Raw genomic sequence first — 20,535 nt, forward strand, 5'->3', positions numbered from 1 at the left:
CCTCCCTGTCCCCACCCCAGCCAGAGGGGTCCTCCCCTCAGAGGACATCTGCCCAGGGCTGTCCTAAAGGGAGGGCCAAGACACTGCATGACTTGTGCTCCCGCTGGCTTCACACTGCCTGGCATACAAAGGGTGCCCAATAAATGTGTGCTGGGGATGGCACAGAACTTACACTTACTCAACACCTGCTGTTTGCCAGGCAGCGCTGGGCACACTCTGGGCCCTAAGGGTATAGACACAAGTCCCTGACCCCCTCGGAAAGCCCATATGGGGTGGGGATGGGGTCACAGAAAATGTCAGGACAGCATCATCTACCACAACCCAAAGGGGCGGGGAGTCAGAGGGGTCAGGGAAAGTTCCCAGGGGAGATGGTGCCTCCAATCCAAAACCCCATTACAGATGAGGAAACCGAGCTCAGGTAAGAAAAGTGACTCGCCCAAGTTAATGACAGCATGTCAGTGACTAAGTCAGGCCTGAAAAGCAGCTGTCCTAGCCCCTGGCCACCTAGCCCCTAGTGCTCCTTCCAGAACAAGGCTTCTCAACCTTCCTACTGACATTTGGGCCTGATCCTTCCTTCTTGTGGGGGCTGTCCCGTTCACTGCTGGATGTTTGCCCTCTACCTGCAAGACACCAGTAACCCCCTCTCCCCAGCTGTGGCTGTCAAAAATGTCCCCAGACATTACCAAATGTCCACGGAAGAGCAAAACTGCCCTCCGTTGAGAGCTACTCGTCTAGAATTTAGGAAATCCGACCTGAGCTAAGAGGCAGTGACCAAAGTCAAGCCTCGGGCCCAGATGTGGACAAAAAGGTCTGGTGTCAGGGTTTGCAAACAAGCACCAAGAATTACCCGCCCAGGGTCACTTTTTACTGCTGGGCCCCACCCTGTGAATCCCTTAGACTTGAGTTCTGCTTTTCACTTTTCCAGTGCTTTAGTTCACCACACCCCTGTGAAATGGATAGGGGAAAATATGCTTTTATCCTCATTCTACAGATAAGGAAATTAAGGCTCAAGAATGTTAAATGCACCAAAGTCCCCTGGTAAGCTAGTGGCCGAACCCGGCTGGAATTCTCCAACAGAGTCACCCAATGGCAGAGACGGACAGGAGACCCAGGGCAGACAGAGGGCTTTTTATCATCTGCATCTACTTCTAGAAGGCTGCATCCCTAGAACCCAGATCCATTAGTTCCTGACAATCCCAGGGGCATCATAACTCTGGCAACTCACAGATGGGAACTACGGAGGCTCAGAGAAGACAAGAGACACACAACTGCATGCACGCATGCTTGAGGGGAGCCAGGCACCAGCCCTCCTCCCTCAGTGCCCGCTCCCATCCAGGCTGGGGCTGCAAGGCATGGGCTCCTCACAACCCATCTGACAGTCCCATAGACACTGCCTGGCCAATGGACCTTCCAGGCTCTTAAAGGACACCACTCCCCATCATCATGCAACATCTGGAACTTAAAACTCCCTCCTTCTGATGTAGGAGGGGAGGCCTGTTTGAGTGAGAGAATGTTTTCAACCATGAATCAGTCCTGTTACTACGAGCAATCACTCCATTGCTAATTACTGGTGATGCCAACGGTTCACAAAGTTTGTGCATTTATTATATGCCAAGAATGCTGCTAGAGCCTTAAAGCCCCAGTGACTAGTTACACGTCTGCCACAGCCCACTTTACAGGGAACGAAACTGAGGCTGAGAAAGGTTAAGGGAGCTTTACAGCCAGCATGTGTGGGTGACAGCAGCCCCAGCTAAGACCTGGCCGACATTGAGGCTCTACATTCCTCCCACTACATCAACACATCAGAACTCCAAAGGGGGCACAAGTGGGCAACCATACCAGGAAAGAGAAACTCATTAGAGCCTGACGTGGGTTTTTTAGCAGGTTGAAGAAAGCATCTGTAGTCTTGTGCATACTAACCACCTTGTAAAGAAATCCCTTTTCCTTAGAAATTACAAAGACAAATTTCACAGGCCCAGACCTGTGAGGGGGTCGGGCTCAGTTCAGAAGGTTTTGCAGCACCAAGTGGAATGAGACCACTGGTGCTCCTGGCCCCTTGGTGGCCCAGGAGGGTCCAGGAAACGGGGAAGATCAATGTAGGGGCCGTGGCTTACCTGAGCACCAACCACCCCCCACACCCACCATAGACTCCAGACGGCAAAGGACAGGGTATGTGGGACAGACAAGTGCCCTACAGGAGCCATAGGTCCTCAGGGGCACAGCGGTGAGGATGCTTTCCCCTACCTCATCCCAAGCAAATGCATTTCCCACTAAATCCCCAGTCATAGATTCCCAGCTGGGGTCAGCATCCAGACAAGTGCAGGCCCAGCTTGGGCAATCTTCCTCTCCAAGTAAAATTTAAAGCTTAAGGCGGTACCTCTCAGAACCACCTAGATCACATCTCTTCTCTCTGGGCCCCATGAACTCACCTAGAAAAGGTGTGATGGAGCCTGATGGCTTCTTAGGGGCACATAGCCATGGACTTCAGCTAAAGAGTGAGCTCTAGGTTCTGAAGGCAAAATGGAGGAAGGGCCTTGCTTCCAGGCCCTGTGCCCCTTCCTGTCCTCAGTAGCCCTTGGCAGGGGTTTGGGGGCACATCCTCAGGCTGGAGGGGCTGCCAGGCAGTTCAGAGGCAAGGACAAGTCCTTCCCTCCTCGCCTGCCTGGACCTCTGGGTTTCAGTCCCAGGAGCTGGAGCCTGGCAAGGTCAGCAGAGTGCTGAGGCAGGCAGGATGCCCATCCTCCCCTGAGAGGACAGCAGGGGAGCAGGGGTAACATGAACAGGACAGGCTGGCCCCTTCCCCACAGTACAGAGGTATGGGGCTGCAAATGCCTCTTTGGAACTGGGGGGAGGGGAAGTTACAGCCCCGGTAGGTCAAGATCCCCTTAGAATGGGTGTGCCCTAGAGGGGCTCCTCCTCCTAACCTGCCCAGAAGTCTTAGGGAGGTATAGAAGGTTGGGAAGCAGCTCCGAGGGCGCCTCTCAGGGGTCCCAGGGAGGCTGTCCACTGTCTGATTTAAGAGTAGGTCAGTCTCCTCAGTTAATATTTTACTGGGACAGCAATGTGGTGCCCGAGGATTTGGTTACTGATCCCGTGGGCGTGAGCCTTGTCTAGGGATGTTGGTCGAGGGGAAAGGGGCTGCCCTATGATGTGGCTGAGGTCTCTTATCACTTGCCACCATCAGGTACCCCAGGCTGAGGATCCTTCCAGTCATCTTCACCCTGAGCCACCTCCCGCCAACGAGAGGCCCGAGCCGGCTGTGCTCACCCGGGGCGGCTCGGACCGGCAGGCCTAGGATGGCTCAGTGTGTCACCAAGCATCTCGCTCACGCCCACCCCAAGCGCCGCAGCTCCATCCCCTCCGGGGCTCCTCGGAGCCCCAGGCCTCTTCGTCCTCTCAGTCCCAGGCCAGCCCTCGGGAGTCCGGAGGGGGCGGCGGCTCAGGCGGCCAGTGCCGCTGAGCGCGGTGCGCCCGAGGGCCGCACTCGCTGGGCCCGCGGACCCGCGCCCCGGAGCGCGACCGCTGCTCCCTCCCCACACACTGCTGGCCCCGGCGGAGCGGCGGATGGCCACGCGTTACCTTCCATGGACATGGGCTCCAGGATGCCGAACTGCTTGAGGACGGCGATGAACAGCAGCACCACCACGGCCATGGCGCACAGCTCCATGCCCTGGATGCCCATGGCGACCCGAGCTGCCCGGGGCCGGGGCGTGCCCCTCGCCCGCGCGTGCCTCGGGAGGCGCCGGGGCCCGTGCAGCCCGCCCGGCCTCTTGGGGAGGCCGCGGCTCACATCCCCCGGCAGGCGGGGCTGCGGGTGTCGACGGGGCCCGGGCCCCGCGGAGGGCGGCGGCGGCGAACTGGGCAGGCCCGGAGGTTAGACGCGGCGCGGCAGCAGAGCCCGAGCGCAACTTTCCGAGTCAGCCGGCAAACTTCGAGGCGCAGCGGCGGCGGCGCGGAGCGCAGCTCGGGCGGCCGGCGCGGGCCAGAGACGCCTCCATGGCGGGCGCGGGCGCCTCGCCTCTTTCGCCCACTCTCCAGCCCCGCGGGCGCGGGGGCGCGGGGGCGCGGCGGCGGCGGCGGGGGTCCCGGGCGCTCCCGGCCGCCCCAGCCGCCATCGCGGCTCGCCGCGCGCTCATTGGCCTAGGCGCGGCGACCACCGGGGAGGCGTCCCCTGCGGCCTGCCCCCCCCACCCCCGGCGCGAGCCCGGGAAGGGGCGGAGGGAGGTGGCCCCGCCCCACGCGGCCCAGCCCCCGGACGGAGCCTGGCGCACAGCCACCGCCACCCTGCCGGTCCCAGGGAGGCCGCGCGGTCGGTGGTTTCACCCAACTGCCGGTGCAAGGTGGGGGCTGAGTGGCTGGGGAAGGGGCCGGGGACCGGAGAGGAAGGGAGCCGCAGCATCGCTCTCTGTGAGGAGTCGGGGCTCCAGACTCCTGGCTGAGGGGTGCGGAGCCTGCCACTGCCGCTCACCGCCCCGCGGGCCAGCGCAGAGCCGGCCTTCGGGGGATCGGGGAAGCCCTCTCGCCCCGGGGTATTTCCCACACCATCAGGTCTCCGCTCGCGACTGAACTTGGCCCTGGTCTGGCCCCCGCTGAAAATGAAAAAGTTGGTATCCAAAGTTATCCAGTTCCGGAAGCCCACGTGCGCTCCAGGCTTTTGGAGGGAGTGTGGGATTTAGCCTTAGAGACTCTTGATTTTGCTGCGTGACCTTGGTCGAGTCACGGACATGCAGACTCCTCCTCCATACAGAGGGGCTGGTGCCCGCCTGCCTTTCTGGCTGTGGGAAAGAGCTGAACGGATGCCAAGTGCAACGCGAGGGCAGTGCACAGGAGCGCTAATTCGTTTGTGGATCGCTCTCTTCCTGCCTGGGGGCACTGGGTAGGAAAGGAAGGAGAAAGGAAGGGGAGGGGAGGGGGCGTAGCAGGGCGGAGCCCGGGATCCTTCAAGTCCCCGAACTCCCGGACTTGAGGGCGGGAGCCGTGGCTCTCTGCTGCCCTCCCGCGGGCGTTGCGCTCTGCGGGTGAACTCGCCAGCCCCGGGCTTAGAGGGTCCGAAGCGCGCGGGCTGCTTCGAACGCCAAGTTCTTTAGTTCTCCTGCCGCTGTAGTGGAGGGGGAGATCCAGCCCCGCTCCACGCCTGTTTGGACCTCGGGCCTGAACAATAGTAGCTTCCATGTACGAGCCTCTGCTACCCACTCGGTTATTCGTTCAACAAATACTGAACGTATACTGCGCCCCAGGCACAGAGCTCGCGGGTGCCCGGGTGGGGCGGGAAACAGCAGCTTGTGTGGACGAGGGCCCTTCTGGAGCTGGCATACAGGAGCCAAGCCTTTAGGTTTACTCTTAATCCCTAAGGGCTGCCCCAGTGGGCATTTCTCGTCCCCATTTTACAGTTAAGGAAACCCACCCGAGGGTGGACTGGGGCAAGGGCACAGGTGCAGCCCAGGCCTCCTGGATTCCAGAGCAGATGCTGGCCCAGCATACCGCACAGTTTCCAGTGGAAATGGATGGGAGAGAGGCTGCTGGGTTTCTTCTGGCCTGTGCAGTTCAGCCTCAGTATTTAACACACCTGGTTAAAAGTCTGAGTTATTGGAGATATTTTTAAAGAACTGTAAATGCACAGCTTTCAATTGCATTTAGTGGGCATGCGGTGAGTTTCCACTGACCAAGAGTTCTAAGCAGAGACGCTAATGATTGCCAGAGAACACAGCTCTGTTGGAGCACATGAGTTGCTAAAGTGTTAAGTCTAGAAAGGCTCAAGACGCTCCCGTACTCTAATTTACACACTTATGTGCTGAGTAAAATCTAGCCTGTGTCCCAGCTAGTTGCCACCAATCCTCAATCAGTGGTCTGGTTAAGAGTACATTAACCTCTCTAAGCCTGTTTCCTAAAATGGGGATGACAAGCCAACCTCTCCAGGGGCTTGTAAAGGATCAGGTGAGACAAGGGCTGGCCTGTGTCACAGGCTCTGATGGCCCCTTATGATGTGCTCTTGGAGCTGGGTATATTCAGGGTGCCAGATGTGAGATAGATGGGGGGACAGAGAACTGAGCAAGCAAAGGAAGCCATATGAAGGGTCCTCCTGAGGCTGGTCCACCCATGCTCTCCTGCCTCAGTTTCCCCTGGTGCTCCTGAGCATCTTCCCTGGGAAAGCTTCAATGACTGCTCATAAACACTGAGCTATAAATGAGACATCGATCCCCTGGCTCTGCGGCGTAAAATATTAACGATGCCTAAGTGGATACCAGGGATGAGAGCAGAATGTCCGCTCGGCATTAGCAGCCTGGGCCATGGGCCTAATGGATGGGAAGCTGACTCCCCCGCTCACTCACTAGCTTGGGGCTTGCCAGCTCTGGGGCCAACCAGATCCACTGAGGCTGGGCTGATGGCCCCATCACACTCCCTGCTTCCATAGGACCTGGACAGGGAAGCTGGCAGACAAGCCCCTAGACTCTATACATCCTCCCCACACCCATGAAGTACCAGGCCAGGCCTTTCCCAGCTGCCTGTAGCTCCTTGGGCAGCTTCCAGCTGCCCCCTCCCTAACAGCTCCCAAGTGCCTCCTATGGCGGGGAGCATGCTGGCTGTTGACAGTGATCCCTGCCAGCTCCCTGCCTTGGGGGAGGGGCACATACAGAGAAATCTCTGCGGCACAGGGTGCTGAGGACTGCCAAAGAAGTAGGGAAGGACGAGGGGCAAGGTGGGGGGAGCAGCTCGCGCTACCCCAAGTGATAGTAGAAGGCTGGGGAGCTCTGAGCCCTCACCTGGAAGACTTCCGGATGTCTGGGAGGCTCTGGGAGGCCCTGGTGTCCTGGTTTAGGAAGTTTTTAGATCTCCAGCTGTTTTGGGCTGGTCTGGGGCACACCTCGAACCTAGCCTTGCATCCCACAGCTGAGATCCTGGTCTTCCTATGCCTGGCATATTGATACTACTCCAGTTCTGCCTCCAGGAAGCCTCCCCAGATTATGCCAGCCCTGCGTCACCCCCCTTCTCCTCAGAACCGCCATGGCCTCCGCCGCCTGGACCCCGCCGTTCTGCATCATGTTTTGGCTGTCTGCCCAGACATCTTCCATGTCACCCCATGCTTCTCCTCTCTCATCATAGCTGCGCTGTCAGCTCCTGTGGGTTGGGACCCTGTCCATTTGACCAATATTAATTGGGTGCCCCAGCCCACTACTGACCACCTAGCTGCCCGAGGATTTCAAAAGGTCTTTTGACTTTTAAGGGAGGGACTGGGCCACACATATGCTGTTTGAGGGACTCACGCCCAGCAAACAGCTCAGCAAGTTGTTCCTGTCTCAACTCTCCCGGAGGGCAGGCCACCCTTTGTTCTAGTGCATTCTACTGGGCAGAACAGTCATCATTCAATTTATTTCTCCTCATATCTCATAGGAACCAGACAAGAATGTCCACAAGTGGACGCAAAGAAATGCCTCTAGGACTCCTCCTCATGGATGTCCCAAGGCTCCTCAAATGTGGTGCATTCAAAGCTAAACTGTCAACCTTCCCCCAAACCTGCCTTATCTGGTCAGGCCAAAACCCTGGCTTAGCCTGGAATTTTCCTGTCCCACTTCTGCCCAGTTTACCAACAAACTCTGGCACTGTGTCTCTTTCTCATCCTTCTCAGCTCCACTGCCACCAGCCTGGCCATGCCATTGTCTTTTTCTCCTGGACTCCTGACATCAACTGCCAGCAACTCTTCCCATCTCCATTCCGTCGTCCTCCTGTCTCTCCCCCTGACCACCCATCAGGGTGGTCACCTCAAGATGGACATCAGATCCTGTTTTTCCCTTGCTTAAAACCTCTAGTGGCTGGCTGACTCAACACTGGTTGTGTTTGTCTGCTCGACATTCCTCTCCCTGATTTGGTGACAGCCCTCCAATTTCCTTTGTGGAGCCCCCTGCCCCTGCCGGCCTCGGTCCAGTGAATTTTGGAGGTTTGGGGATATAACTAGTCAACCAACACCAATTCCTCTTTGCCCACTGCATACCACCCCTCCACTGGCATAGTGATTGGCTCAGGGGTGGGTACCAGCTGGGAGCCAGGACAGTGAGAGACCTCCATGACTGGCTCTGGGACAAGCAGGAGAGAGGCACTCTCGTTCACTGTGGCAGCTAAATGACCACCCTGCCACCATGTGGGGACAGGAAGCTGGAGAATGAAGTTATTTCTTGAGAAAACAAAACAAAAGATAAATAGCTCAAGTCCAGTTGACAATGTTCTATGCCTTGACCCAGCTGTGCCTCATGGCACAGCTAAACCTATGTCTTTCAGTTATATAAGCCAAGAAATCCCCCTACTGTTGCTTAAGCCAATGTGAGTTGGGTTGCTGTTCCTTGCAACCAAAAGGGTCTTAATCAATGCAACCCCCATTACTCATAGAACAAAGACCAAAATCCTTAATATGGCCCATAAGAGCAGCTAACATTTACTAATAACTCACTAGGTTGAAGCACAGAGTGCTTAATTCTTTGCTTAAGGGCACACAGCTGAATACGCAGCATCAGAATTTGAACCCAAACATTCCAATTCCACAGCCTGTGATTTTAATTCAAACCTGCCATGCCCCTCTACACCAGTGTGGTCGGGCCCTTCCTCACATGTCCCAAGCCACACCTGCAGCTTCCTGAATAGGCCCAAGACTCTCCCACCTTCAGATCTCTTCGCATGCTCTTCTCTGAGCCATGAATGTTCTTCCTCCTCCTCCTCTTCCGTTTCACCCAGCTAATTAGTGCCTACTTGTCCTTTGGGTCTCAGCTTAAGTGTCACTTCTGCAGAGTATCTTCCCTGACCTGCTCCCCCTTATTAGTCTCTGCTATGCTATGCCCCCCATCCCCGTCCCGCTTTGCAGTTCTCACAATGTGAGTTAGGCTATTTACTTATGTGTTCATTTATTTGTTTCTGTTCTCCCACCAGATTGTAAACTTCCTGAATGTATAAGTTGTACCTGCCTCAACGTATTTATAAAATAATTAATGGGATGTCAAATGATGCTTTTCCTTCAATTATTTCAGCAGGGGCTGTCCTGGTATCACTAGCAAGAGCACCAGACTAGGAGTCCAAGAGAACCAGGGCCAAGTCCCTAGTTCCAACCCTAACCTGTTGGCAGAGTTGGCCAAGGCACACCACCTCTCTGAGCTTCCCTTTTCTTCTTGTAAAATGGGGTCACTTGGTGGATTTACCTGCCTGTCAGAAAGTGAACTATGAGAATCTGACAAGCTGATGGATGTGAAAGCATCCCAAGACAGGCATGAGGGACCCTGTTCCTGGAGATGCCCACTTCCTCAGAGCCAGAAACACCTAGGAAGTGACACCAAAGTGGTCTACTTCTCTTTACCTTATGGTATTGCACAAGTCTTCCAATCAAACAGACCTCTGGGGTCTGTTTGAACCCATCCACACAGTCTCTTCTCTGGCCCAACTTCAGATTAAATGTGGGAGGTCTGTGGCTACAGGTAACAGAAAGCCTCCATTCCTTTAACTTAAACCATAAGGAAATATACCATGTCACACACAGAAGTCCAGCAGGAGGGTGGCTCCAGGGACAATCAGCTCAGATTCAGGGGTATCATTAAGGACCTGGGTTCATGTATCTACCTACACCTCCAGGCTCAAGACATTAACCTTACCCACAGCCTGTTCCCCTCATGACCACAAGATGGGTGCCTTGTTCCAGACATCACATCCTGACATGACAATGTCCTGGGAAAGATGGGATCCTCTCTTCCTATGTCTCTTTTTTTTATAATGAAGAAGACTTACCCGTTAAGTGTCTCATGAACACTTCTTCGTGTTTCATGGCTGGAATTATTTCACATGCCATGCCAAAATATGTTGTTGGCAAGAGGAATAAGACAACCACTATAGAAGAGACCGCTAGCTCTCCACCAAAACTCATTCTCCTCTCTCCTACAGTTAAAGAGCCTTAACTAGGCACATGGTTGCCCAGTGGTGACAGCATTTCTCAGACCCCTTTGCAATTAGTTGTGGCCATATGACTAAGTTCTTAACAGTAGAAGAGATGGGTGCTGCTTTGGGGATGGAGGCCTTAAGTCAGGGAGTGAGTCTCCTCGTCATTCTCTCTTCTCTTTTTCTTACTCGCTAGAACCCAGACATGTCGATGACCAGCCTCAGCCATGCAGATCATGACAAGTCTGGAAGGGGAGGAGGGTGTGGAGCCGCAAGAAGGAGGGGACTTGGGTCCCTGAATGACCCTCATGGAACAGAACCGCCCACCACGCTGGAACACTCAATGCTGAAATGTTAAGGAAGAAAGACATAAACTTAAAAAAAAAAAAAAAAATCTCTCAAAGAGATGAAGTGAGGTGAGAGCTGGCTATTTTTGAAAATAAAGGTAGAAAGGAAGAGGGAGATAAAAGGTAATGAAGGCCTCACAATGTTGGAAAAGCAAACACTTGGACCAAACAGCAGAAATAAGATTGTTGCAGAAAGCATTTTTCAAAGGTCCTTTAAGATTTATCAGCCAAACAAAGATGGCCTCAAGTGAGAGACAGAAATGGGTAGAACAAGGAAGCCAAGAAATAAAGCAGCTATGGGAGAACTGTATTCAGAAAAGAACTTTGGCAGTAGTTACTGAACACAGAACTGACTGGAAGAAAATGGACCAGAAAATGACCAAGTCTTTGAGGGTATTACATTGTGGTAGAAGCCAGAAGTCTGGCCCCAAAAAGCCTGTGAGTAATCAAGACCCACAGTAACTCTTGGCCTTCCCAACTTGCACTAGCGGAAAACTTGGAAAGCTCTATGGCCCCAGAGGAGGACACACTTCCCAATGCCTACTTCAAATGTGGCCTAGAGGGAAATGGACAGGGACTGGAGGGCAAGGCTGGAACTGTGGAGGAGAGGGGGCAAGGTGGTGGACCCAGAGAACAGAACTAAGGTAGCTAGTTAAGCTTTCTCCTTCCACTGCAGGGTGGATAGCCCAAGAATCCTCACTACCCAAATCCACATGTTTTCTGAATTCAGATATGAGAATTATTTTAGTAAGTTCAGGTCATGAGTAGTATAATGTATCATCCAAATCTATCAGATTCCTGAGTTTTGGATAACACGTATGAGAACTCATGAGTGAAAGGTATTAGAAAATTATCTGAATTCAGTTCCAAAGTTTCGATCGGGAGGAGTTGGCAGAGCCACAAGGTGGATGGCACCTGAGCCCCAATGTCTGCATGGAGTGGAGCCACTCACCAACCTGAACACACCTCAGGATGCTCACAGGAGAGAGAAATAAACTTTGTCCTTAGGCCACTGAGTTTTAAGAGTCTCATTGCTACAACGCCTGATCTAACTAATTAATGCAAACATGATGGCTCAGATCAATCAGGACCACCCCCAGGGGGAGGGAGAAGGCCCAGTTCTACTTGTGGCTGAAGGAGGAAGGGAGACACCTGAACCTGGGGCTAGAACCAGAGCTCTCTAAAGAGGGATAAAGTAAGGAGTAGATTGGGGCAGACAAGCTACAGTTTCTTCACTAATACCCCTCTCTTATAGTATCTAGGCCCAAGGCCCAAAGTCTCATCCCTCTACCCACCAAGTAAAGAGATATCAAGTAAAGAGAGTCCACTTCCTCCAACGCAGGGCTTTAAAAAGGCTTCAGACTGTGTCTCACCAGCCTCTACTGATGCTCTCTCCTTGGGTGGGGCTTAGACAAGTCAATGCCTCAAATATTTAGGGAGCCCTCACTCTGTGGGTAGTCCTGGTGAGCGTTCTACAGAGTCAGTTTCTTGTGGAGATCTTTCTTAGACGGGCTATTGGAAAAGTTCCTCGAGTTTGAGAATATTCACTGCTATTGACTGAGCCAGGTATCTGCTAGATGCTTTACAAGAATTACCTGGTTTCATCTTCATGTTGACCCTAATTATGGAGTAAATAACACCATTTACCCCTGTGGCAGAGACTTTTGGTTGCATAGACTTAGGATCTGTTCTTCCCTTCTTTCTCTCTAACAGAATCTTAATTTTGTAGGGGCAACAATGTGCTCTGCTGAAAAACTACATTTCCCAGCTTTCTTTGTGGCTAGAGCGGGCCATATGACATAGTTTGGGCCAATGAGATATAAGCAGAAGCCATTGGGTGGGGCTCCTAAGAAACTACCGTAAAGAGAGTGGGAGAGACTCAGTGGCATATGCCCTTTTGTCATTTCTCTCCACTCCTTTCTGGAATGGGTTATGATGGCTATACCTGGAGCCATGAGAGAAGGACACAGGCTCCTGAATTATGATGACTTGAGCTGCCAAACTAAACCTAACAGATACCTACCTCTGGAGTTGTCATTGCTTGAGAAAACTAAACCCTGGTCTCATTTAAGTCACCATTACTTAGGTTTTCTGTTCCATGAAGCTGAGGAGAAACTGAGGCTTAAGAGATGTACACCAAGTGCTCACCATGTAAGAGGCAAAGCTGGTGTTTGAATGTACTGTGAAGACAGTGCCACAGAGAGATGGGTGGTGTGCCTCACAACCCCTGCCTCCCCATTCGCCTCCTGTGCTGACCACATTGGCTCTTTGGGGCTCCTGCCTTGCCTGATGTCGGCCTGCTCCTTGCCAGTTGCCAGTCTTGTGACTGGGAGCTTCCTTCTAAATGTTCAATCCAACTGAAGGCTCCAGCTGTTTGTTCTGCTGCTCTTCTCACCACCTCTAGGTTGCTCCACCTTCCAGCCCAATGGTTGGGCTGGTTTTCTTGGCCCCAGTCCTCACCAGCACTCCTCTGCCTAGCTTTCTGCCTTTCCTCTCTGGCCCTGCTGCTTCAAGAACAAGCCTGGAGGCAGAGAAGCCCATGATGAGGACAGGGAAGAGCGTGGGTGAAAGGTGAAGGTTGCCTGCACCCAGGTAGAGGCTGAAGGACTGGAAAGGAAGGAACCTCATTGAGAGAAATGAAGGAAGCTGACAGATTCTGCATACTCCAAATGCAGCCTGGGAGGAAAAGCTATAGTTTTTAGGGCTCTGCTCCTACAGTGATTTTCTCATAACTTATAACAAGAAATTTTTTTCGAAAAGATTTATTCTAGAGAAAGAGAGAGAGCATGTGCATGAGCGGAAGGGGCAGAGGGAGAGGGAGAGAGAATCTGAAGCAGACTCTATGCTGATCATGAAGCCCAATATGGAGCTCGATCCCATGAACCTGAGATCATGACCTGAGCCAAAACCAAGAGTTGAATCAAGCTTAACTGACGCAAGTGCCTATATAACAAAACATTTTTTGAAATATTTAGATTGGGGGCGCCTGGGTGGCTCAATCATTAAACATCTGCCTTCGGCTCAGGTCATGGTCCCGGGGTCCCTGCTCAGCGTTCCTGCTGAGCTTCCCTTTTCTTCTTGTAAAATGGGGTCACTTGGTGAATTTACCTGCCTGTCAGAAAGTGAACTATGAGAATCTGACAAGCTGATGGATGTGAAAGCATCCCAAGACAGGCATGAGGGACCCTGTTCCTGGAGATGCCCACTTCCTCAGAGCCAGAAACACCTAGGAAGTGACACCAAAGTGGTCTACTTCTCTTTACCTTATGGTATTGCACAAGTCTTCCAATCAAACAGACCTCTGGGGTCTGTTTGAACCCATCCACACAGTCTCTTCTCTGGCCCAACTTCAGATTAAATGTGGGAGGTCTGTGGCTACAGGTAACAGAAATCCTCCACTCCTTTAACTTTAATCCTCCCACTCTCCCTGCTTGTGTTCCCACTCACACTGTCTCTCTCTCTCTGTCAAATAAATAAATAAAATCTTAAAAAATAAAATAAAATATTGAGATTGTTTTTAAATGACAGTGTAGCATATTGGTTAATAGTTCAGGCTTTGAAGACAGACTGCCTGGGTTCAAATCCTGGCTTTTCCACTTATTAGCCATGTGACCCTGGGCAAGTAACTTAGCCTCAACAAGACTCAGTTTCTGCAACTATAAATGGGAACGATAATACCTATGTCACAAAGTGAGTATGAGGGTAAAATAAATTAGTACATGCAAAGCACTTAGAACAGTGACTTTCCTTGAGGTATTCAATGGGGGTTGAAGTTCTGTTATTATCACAGAGAAAGGATTCATTGTATATCCTATCGACACTCAGAGACCAAGCAAGAACATAGGTGAGTTTGAACACATCTGTGCTTTTATTTATTTTATTTTTAATTTTTAAAAGATTTTATTTATTTATTTTACAGAGAGAGTGAGAGAGCATAAGCAGGGGGATCAGTAGGAGAAGGAGAAGCAGGCTCCCTGCCAAGCATTATTATTGATTCTTAAAGGATCTTTGCTTCCCCCTTTTCTTTTTACCTTGTTGCAAAAACAGGTCTACATTCTTTTTGTTTTTACTAAGTGTCTTGAAATGGGCCATACAGATAGTTTAAGGAAATAATTCACAAAACACACATGTGCCTCATCCATATCCCTGTCCTCCTCAAAGTCATCAAATAATATAAATACTATATAAATGAATCATGTGAGATTACCAATATTTGACTCTGTTTAACCTGATAAATAGATAAATAAATAAATAATTCAACATAAATGTGATGAGAGTCCCAGAAGAACAGAAGAGAGTAAGAGAGAAGCAAAGAAAAACTTTGAAGAAATAATAGCCAAAAATTCCCAAATTTGATGAAAAACATAAATCTCTAGATACAAGAAGGTCAAAAAACTCCAAAATGATAAACATGAAGATATCTCCACCTATACACATCACAGTCAAACAGTTGAAATACAAAGACAAAGAGAAAATCTTGAAAGCAGCAAGAGGAAAATGACACATCACATACTGGGAACAATATGATTATTAGCTGTCTTCCCATCAGAAATAATGGAAATAGGGGCACCTGGGTGGCTCAGTCGGTTAAATGTCTGCCTTTGGCTCAGGTGATGATCCCAGGGTCCTGGGATTGAGCCCCATGTTGGGCTCCTTGCTCAGTGGGGAGCCTGCTTCTCCCTCTCCCTCTGCCTGCCGCTCCCCCCTGCTTGTGCCCTCTCTCTCTCTGGTCAAATGGATGAATTAAATCTCAAAAAAAGAAAGAAAGAAAGAAAGAATGGAAATAGCTGGAAAGCAGTAGAATGACATACTCAAGGTGCTGGAAGAAAAAAAAAAAAAACCTATCAACCAAAAATTCTTTATCTAGCTAAAACCATCCTTCAAAAATGAAAACAAAATAAAGACATTCCCAGATAAACAAAGACAGAGAGTTCATTGCTAGCAGACTTGCCTTATAAGAAATATTAAAGGAAGTCCTTCAGGCTGAAAGAAAGAAATTCAAATCCACGGGGGGGCGTGGGGGGTGGGAAGAAGGGTGCCAGCAATTTAAATTCTGTGAATAAATTTAAAAGACTGAGTAAGGGGGTGCCTGGGTGGCTCAGTCTGTTGAGTGTCTGACTTGATTTTGGCTCAGGTCATGATCTCAGGGTTATGGGATCAAGCCCCCCATTGGGCTCTGCATTCAGTGGAGAGTCTGCTTGTCCTTCTTCCTCCCCTCTGCTCCTCCTCCCTCAAATAAATAAATAAATAAAATATTTTTTAAAAGACTGAGTAAATATAACTTTTTCTTGTTTGTACTCTTAATTTCTTTAAAAGATATGTTTACATAAACCAATATTTATGACACTGTATGCTTTGGCTTATAACATATATGAATGTAATATATGTGATGATGACAGCATACAGGAGGAGAGAAAAGAAAATATATTGGAGGAAAGTTTTTATATTTTACTGGAACTAAGTTAATATTATTCTCAAGTAAATTGTTATAAATTAAAATGTATATAATAATCCCTAAAAGATCCACTAAGCAAGTAAGTCAAAATAATGCAATGTTAAAAATCAACAGAAGAATTAAGATGGTATAAAATATATGTTTAACACAACAGATGGCAGTGAAGGAGGAACAGAGAACAAAAAAGAGACAAATAGTAAACAAGTAGCAAAATGGCAGGTGGAAATCCAACCACGTCAATAATTACAGTAAATGTGAATGGACTATAATTGAATGTCAGAGAAAAAAAAAACCCAGAAAAGAATATAAGGAAGATGTGGGACAAAGTAAATAAGTCCAACAAATGTGTAATTGGAGTTCCAGAAGAAGCAGAGAGACAGAAACAGAATCAGAAAGCCCAACAAATGTGTAATTGGAGTCCCAGAAGAAGCAGAGAGAGAGCAAGAGACTGAAGAACCAGTCATTTGAAGAAGCAATGGCAAAAAAATTTCCAAAACAGATGAAAGATATCAAACCACTTTATCAACCAGCTCAACAAAACTAAGATAGGATAAATACAAAGAAAACCACAGCTAGGCATGTCATGGTCAAGCTGCTGAAAACTAAAGGTAAAGAGAAAATCTCAAAGACATCCAGAGGAAAATGACATTCAGGGACATAATACAAATGATGGTAGACTTTGTGACAAAAACCACAGAAGCCAGAATACAATGGAATACCATTTTTTCAAAGTGCTCAAAGAGAACTTTGAGCCAACCTATTATAGCCAACCTATAATTCTATACCCAGCAAAAATGTCTTTCAAAAATGAAGGGCAAATTGAGACACTCTGAGTTTAAAAAAAAAAAAAAACTGAGAGAATTTGTCATCAGCAGACACATTCCACTAGAAGTGCTAAAGAGATGGAGTTTCCCATGCTGGAATCAGCCTCTGGGAATAAGTTTTTGCCCCTCACAGGTGTCATGGGATCTCTCAGCATCTTGAGAATCCCAGAATCAGGGCCAGTGGTCTCTGGAAGGAAAGGAACTTCATGCTCCTTAATTGAACAGTTCTTTTTCCCATGGTTCTCGTGGTCTGGAAAGACTTGGAAGTCATGAGAGAACTGAGATGCTTGACATGTAGACATGTCTCCAATTGTCACTGTGGTAGTTGTAGACCCCTCACTGCCTACTTATGGAAAATTCTCTTTTGATTTCCCAATGAACTTTGATTACACGTTGGTCAGAAAGAGAGGATCTCTCTTCATGCCTCTATCTGCATCCAGGGTATATCCAAATCCCCATCTATTGTCCCAAGGATTTACAAGAGTCTAGGAATACTGAACAGGTAATGGAAAGAGGGACACTTGAGGCCACCTTGTCCTCAGCGCCCCTCATCCCACTCCTTAGGTCCCTGTGATAGAAGATTCCCATTCCCTTTTTCATTTGGAGGACTTCTAATCTCTTTCTATGTCTTTTCTTACCCTTATACAGGTCCAGTCCTGAGGAACCAACCAGCCCCAGAATGACAGGACTGGATAAGGCCAAGTGTAGTTCTTCTCAGCAACTTCACTGCAGACACTTACAATTTGTACAATGCCCGCCATGTTTCTTTGGGTAAATTAATTTTTCTTGGCTGAACTTGGCTTTTGCATCTCTCTGTGTTGACAAGAGGTTGGGCAATGGCGAGTCAGGAGATCGAAGATCTGTGTGACCAAAGCTATGTTGCCTCTCACTTTCCTGGGCCTTGGCTTCCTCATCTCCAAAGTGGGGGAAAGATTCCTTAGCCCGTGGCCCACCCGCTCATACTGTCGTGAAAATCAGGGGTCCCCATGCATGTGGGAGAGCTCTATATGCTAAGGGGCTCCATGCATATGTTGACTAGTATCATGTCATTTTAATGTCTTGCTGAATCTAGGCTGGGGCCCTCTGCACAAAATATACACAGGAAGCATCGTTGGCCAACTCCGAGTCTGCTTGTTCTCCCTGGCATGCGCCCCAGTCACACGGTGTCATCGATCCTCATGTTTTATGACATTAAAGCTAAGTACTCTGAAGTCACATCCTTGCTGCTGATCTGTGAAGAAGTCTGGACATAAGCATTTCTTTGTTTGTACTCAAGCTGAGGGCCCAAGGGTGTCTTGGGGAATTTCCATCGGGGATGCTGGATAGTGGTGTCTCAGCTCTTGTGGTGGCCTCTGGCAGCTCAGGGAGGTGTGCTGATTCCAGATGCCCTGCATCAGCCAGATGCAGATGAATGGGCTGGGAACCAAAACCTTGGAGTTTGAGATGAGAAGCAGCAGGGGAGAAGCCAGAGCCCTGGGCTGGGGGTTGAAAATCCCAGAGCTGAGATCCACCCTTGCGTCCCTCCCACAAGCTGGGAAGTCCACACTTCTCTCTGAGCTCAGTAAGGTGAGGGAACTGGGGACTAATAATAGTAGCAGCTTCATTTACTGAGTGCTAACTATGTGCCAGGCACACTCCCAGGCACTCGCGTGCATAACATTGTTTCATCCTGACGCTGCTGTTACTATCCGCACTCAAGCCTGCAGGGATGGAGCTGCAGGACTCGTCCCTCCTTCTACGCTCCAGAAGCCTGGGGTTCTAACCTGAGCACGTGCTCCAAGAAGGTCCTTGGCAACACTCCAACATTCCCCCTCTCAGAGGGCTTGTGAGCCCTCATGGAAGAAGGGTCAGGGGCCAGAGGAGTCTGTTATCTAGACCCAGAGGAGGGAAAGGGGTTTTTGAACCTTCCTTCAATCTGGAGAGACAAAGGATTTCAGAGTTAGAAGGAGGCGGAGACTCATTCATGTATTTACTCATTCAACAAATATTTTACTGAGTGTCCACTCTGCGCCCGGAAGATAGAGCATTAAACATGTCACACGTGGCTGCTGGCTTCAGGGAGCATGCATTCTAGATGGGGAGACAGACCGTGAGACAGTTATAATGGGGCAGGCCACAGATGGTGGTGGGAGACATACTGTGAAGAGCTCCACCCCAAACCTAAGGCCCAGAACAGGTTTCCCAGAGGCAGCTGGAACACTTCCAAGCCCAGGTCTGAAGGCAAAGAGGGACATGAAGAGGATTTGACTATGAAGCTCCAGGGCAGGAAAGTGTGACCGGGAGTGAGCAGGTGGTGGTTGGGTGGGGATAGACAGTGAGCCATTTAAGGGGCCATAAGAACAGGGGGTGGAGGCAGGGCCAGGCAGGGGCCAGGAAGTCAAGGTAAGGGGTTCGGACAGGGTTTTATTTAGAGGGCGATGAGGCATTTGTCCCCTCTTCTCTCCTCCCCGTCCCCTGCCCTGCCCTTTTCCTTATAACGACCTCTCTAGCTGCTACATGACCAGGTTAAGGGTGGGTGGGAGAGGCTGCAATGATTTCCTCCCATTTCACAGATGAGACAAGTCAGGCCCAGCCAGGAGCTATGAAGTCACACAAGTGGCACAGTGGGGACAAGAGCCCAGACCTCTCAACTCCTTGGTCAAGGCTCCTTCCTCAGCCCTCATCCCCCTGGAGCTGAACATCTAAAAGACACGGGGCAGCAACCGGAGGGGTGGGAGGCCCACACACAGCCCTACTTCTGCTGGCTGCATGGCAGATGGATCCTGGCCGCCCTGGGCTTGACCCGAGGACAGACACACGGGGCCCCGAAGTGAGCACCCTGGTCTCCTCTCAGCACAAACATTTTTACCAAAAGAATAGACTCTGGGGGCCAAATTTCCAAAAGATGTATGAGAAGCTGGGTCTGTACGGCTGCCCATTATAGCCTGAAGCACAAGGAGTCAGAGGACTTAGAGACGGACTCACACGAGACAGGATATTTCATATTCGCACAATCGTACATGCAACGTCACATGCATTGTTTCCTTTGAGCCTTAAAACCTGGAAGACAGCCAGGGATGTCATTATGATTCCCAATGAACAGATAGGAAAGTCGAAGCCTGGCTTCTTAGGTCCACATGCCAAAACTTAGCTCTGAGCTGGGGTGGGCACCTGTGTGCAAAGACAGGGGACGGCGGAGGGGCAGGGTTCTCCCCCCAGATGCTCCTACTTCTGCACCCCTTCTGTTCTCTGTGGCCACCACCCAAATCTGACAACCACAGCATCTTCTCCGCGCCTTTGCGCTATGATTTCCCCAGTTTCTTCCTTCAGTGTGATCCCACCTGCCTTCTGCCTTTTGGGGACTCCTCACAATTTCTGGCTCACTGAAGGCACCTCTTCCTCATTCTTTTCTGGTTACCTCCTCTGTCTTTCCTGGGAGAACTGGAAGCAGATGTGCACTGTGATCACTTGGCCTGGTCTCCCTTACTTGAGAGTACCCGCAGGAGCTCAATCCTCGAGGCTGCCCTCACTGTCAGGAGGTGCGCAGTAAGTAAGTGTGAAGGTGACATTCGCCAAGCCCTGGACAGTGCCAGGCCCTGAGCAGAGATGCCCGCTGGATCCTGCTCCACAGTTGTGCTTGTCAGGTTTGTCCTCTGGTAGGGATGCTCCTGGGTACTGAACAGGGGACCTCACAGAGGCCTGTACCCAGAATACAATGGGAAGGGAGAGGCCCTGCACTCCAAATCCCAAAACAGCCACCCTGGCTACTGCATGAACCTCCCCCATATATTCATTGTTTCCCTGAGATTCTTAGTGGAGGAAATCAACAAACAAGGAAACCAACAGTCAAAACCTCTGTCGGGAATCCAAGTGAACCAATACAGGCCTTATCTATCTATTTGAACAATGGACTCAGTAGCATCAGATCACCAACAGTGCTGATCTCAGTCAATACTGACCCCAGTCAGCACTTCATCTGGTCCTGGCCTCAGGAACCACTTGTGTGTCCCATGACCCTCATAGG

At 50.4% G+C, this 20,535-nt stretch overlaps 1 protein-coding gene across 2 annotated transcripts in view; it reads right to left on the reverse strand.

The window, feature by feature from the left end:
- KCNIP3 (potassium voltage-gated channel interacting protein 3) overlaps positions 1-20,535 on the reverse strand; it is an 80,035-nt gene that overhangs the window by 22,074 nt on the left and 37,426 nt on the right. The window contains exon 1 of one of the 2 annotated variants that reach the window (XM_032410425.1): positions 3,580-3,697. The exons of the other annotated variant lie outside the window; for it this stretch is intronic. Within the exon in view, the coding sequence (XP_032266316.1) occupies positions 3,580-3,682 (103 nt within the window). The 5' untranslated portion in view covers positions 3,683-3,697. Of the gene's footprint in view, positions 1-3,579; positions 3,698-20,535 lie in introns of those variants that run through there. 2 annotated transcript variants of the gene reach the window in all.

Source organism: Phoca vitulina, unplaced genomic scaffold (assembly GCF_004348235.1).
Source record: "Phoca vitulina isolate PV1807 unplaced genomic scaffold, GSC_HSeal_1.0 scaffold12, whole genome shotgun sequence".
NCBI classification, from domain to species: domain Eukaryota; kingdom Metazoa; phylum Chordata; class Mammalia; order Carnivora; family Phocidae; genus Phoca; species Phoca vitulina.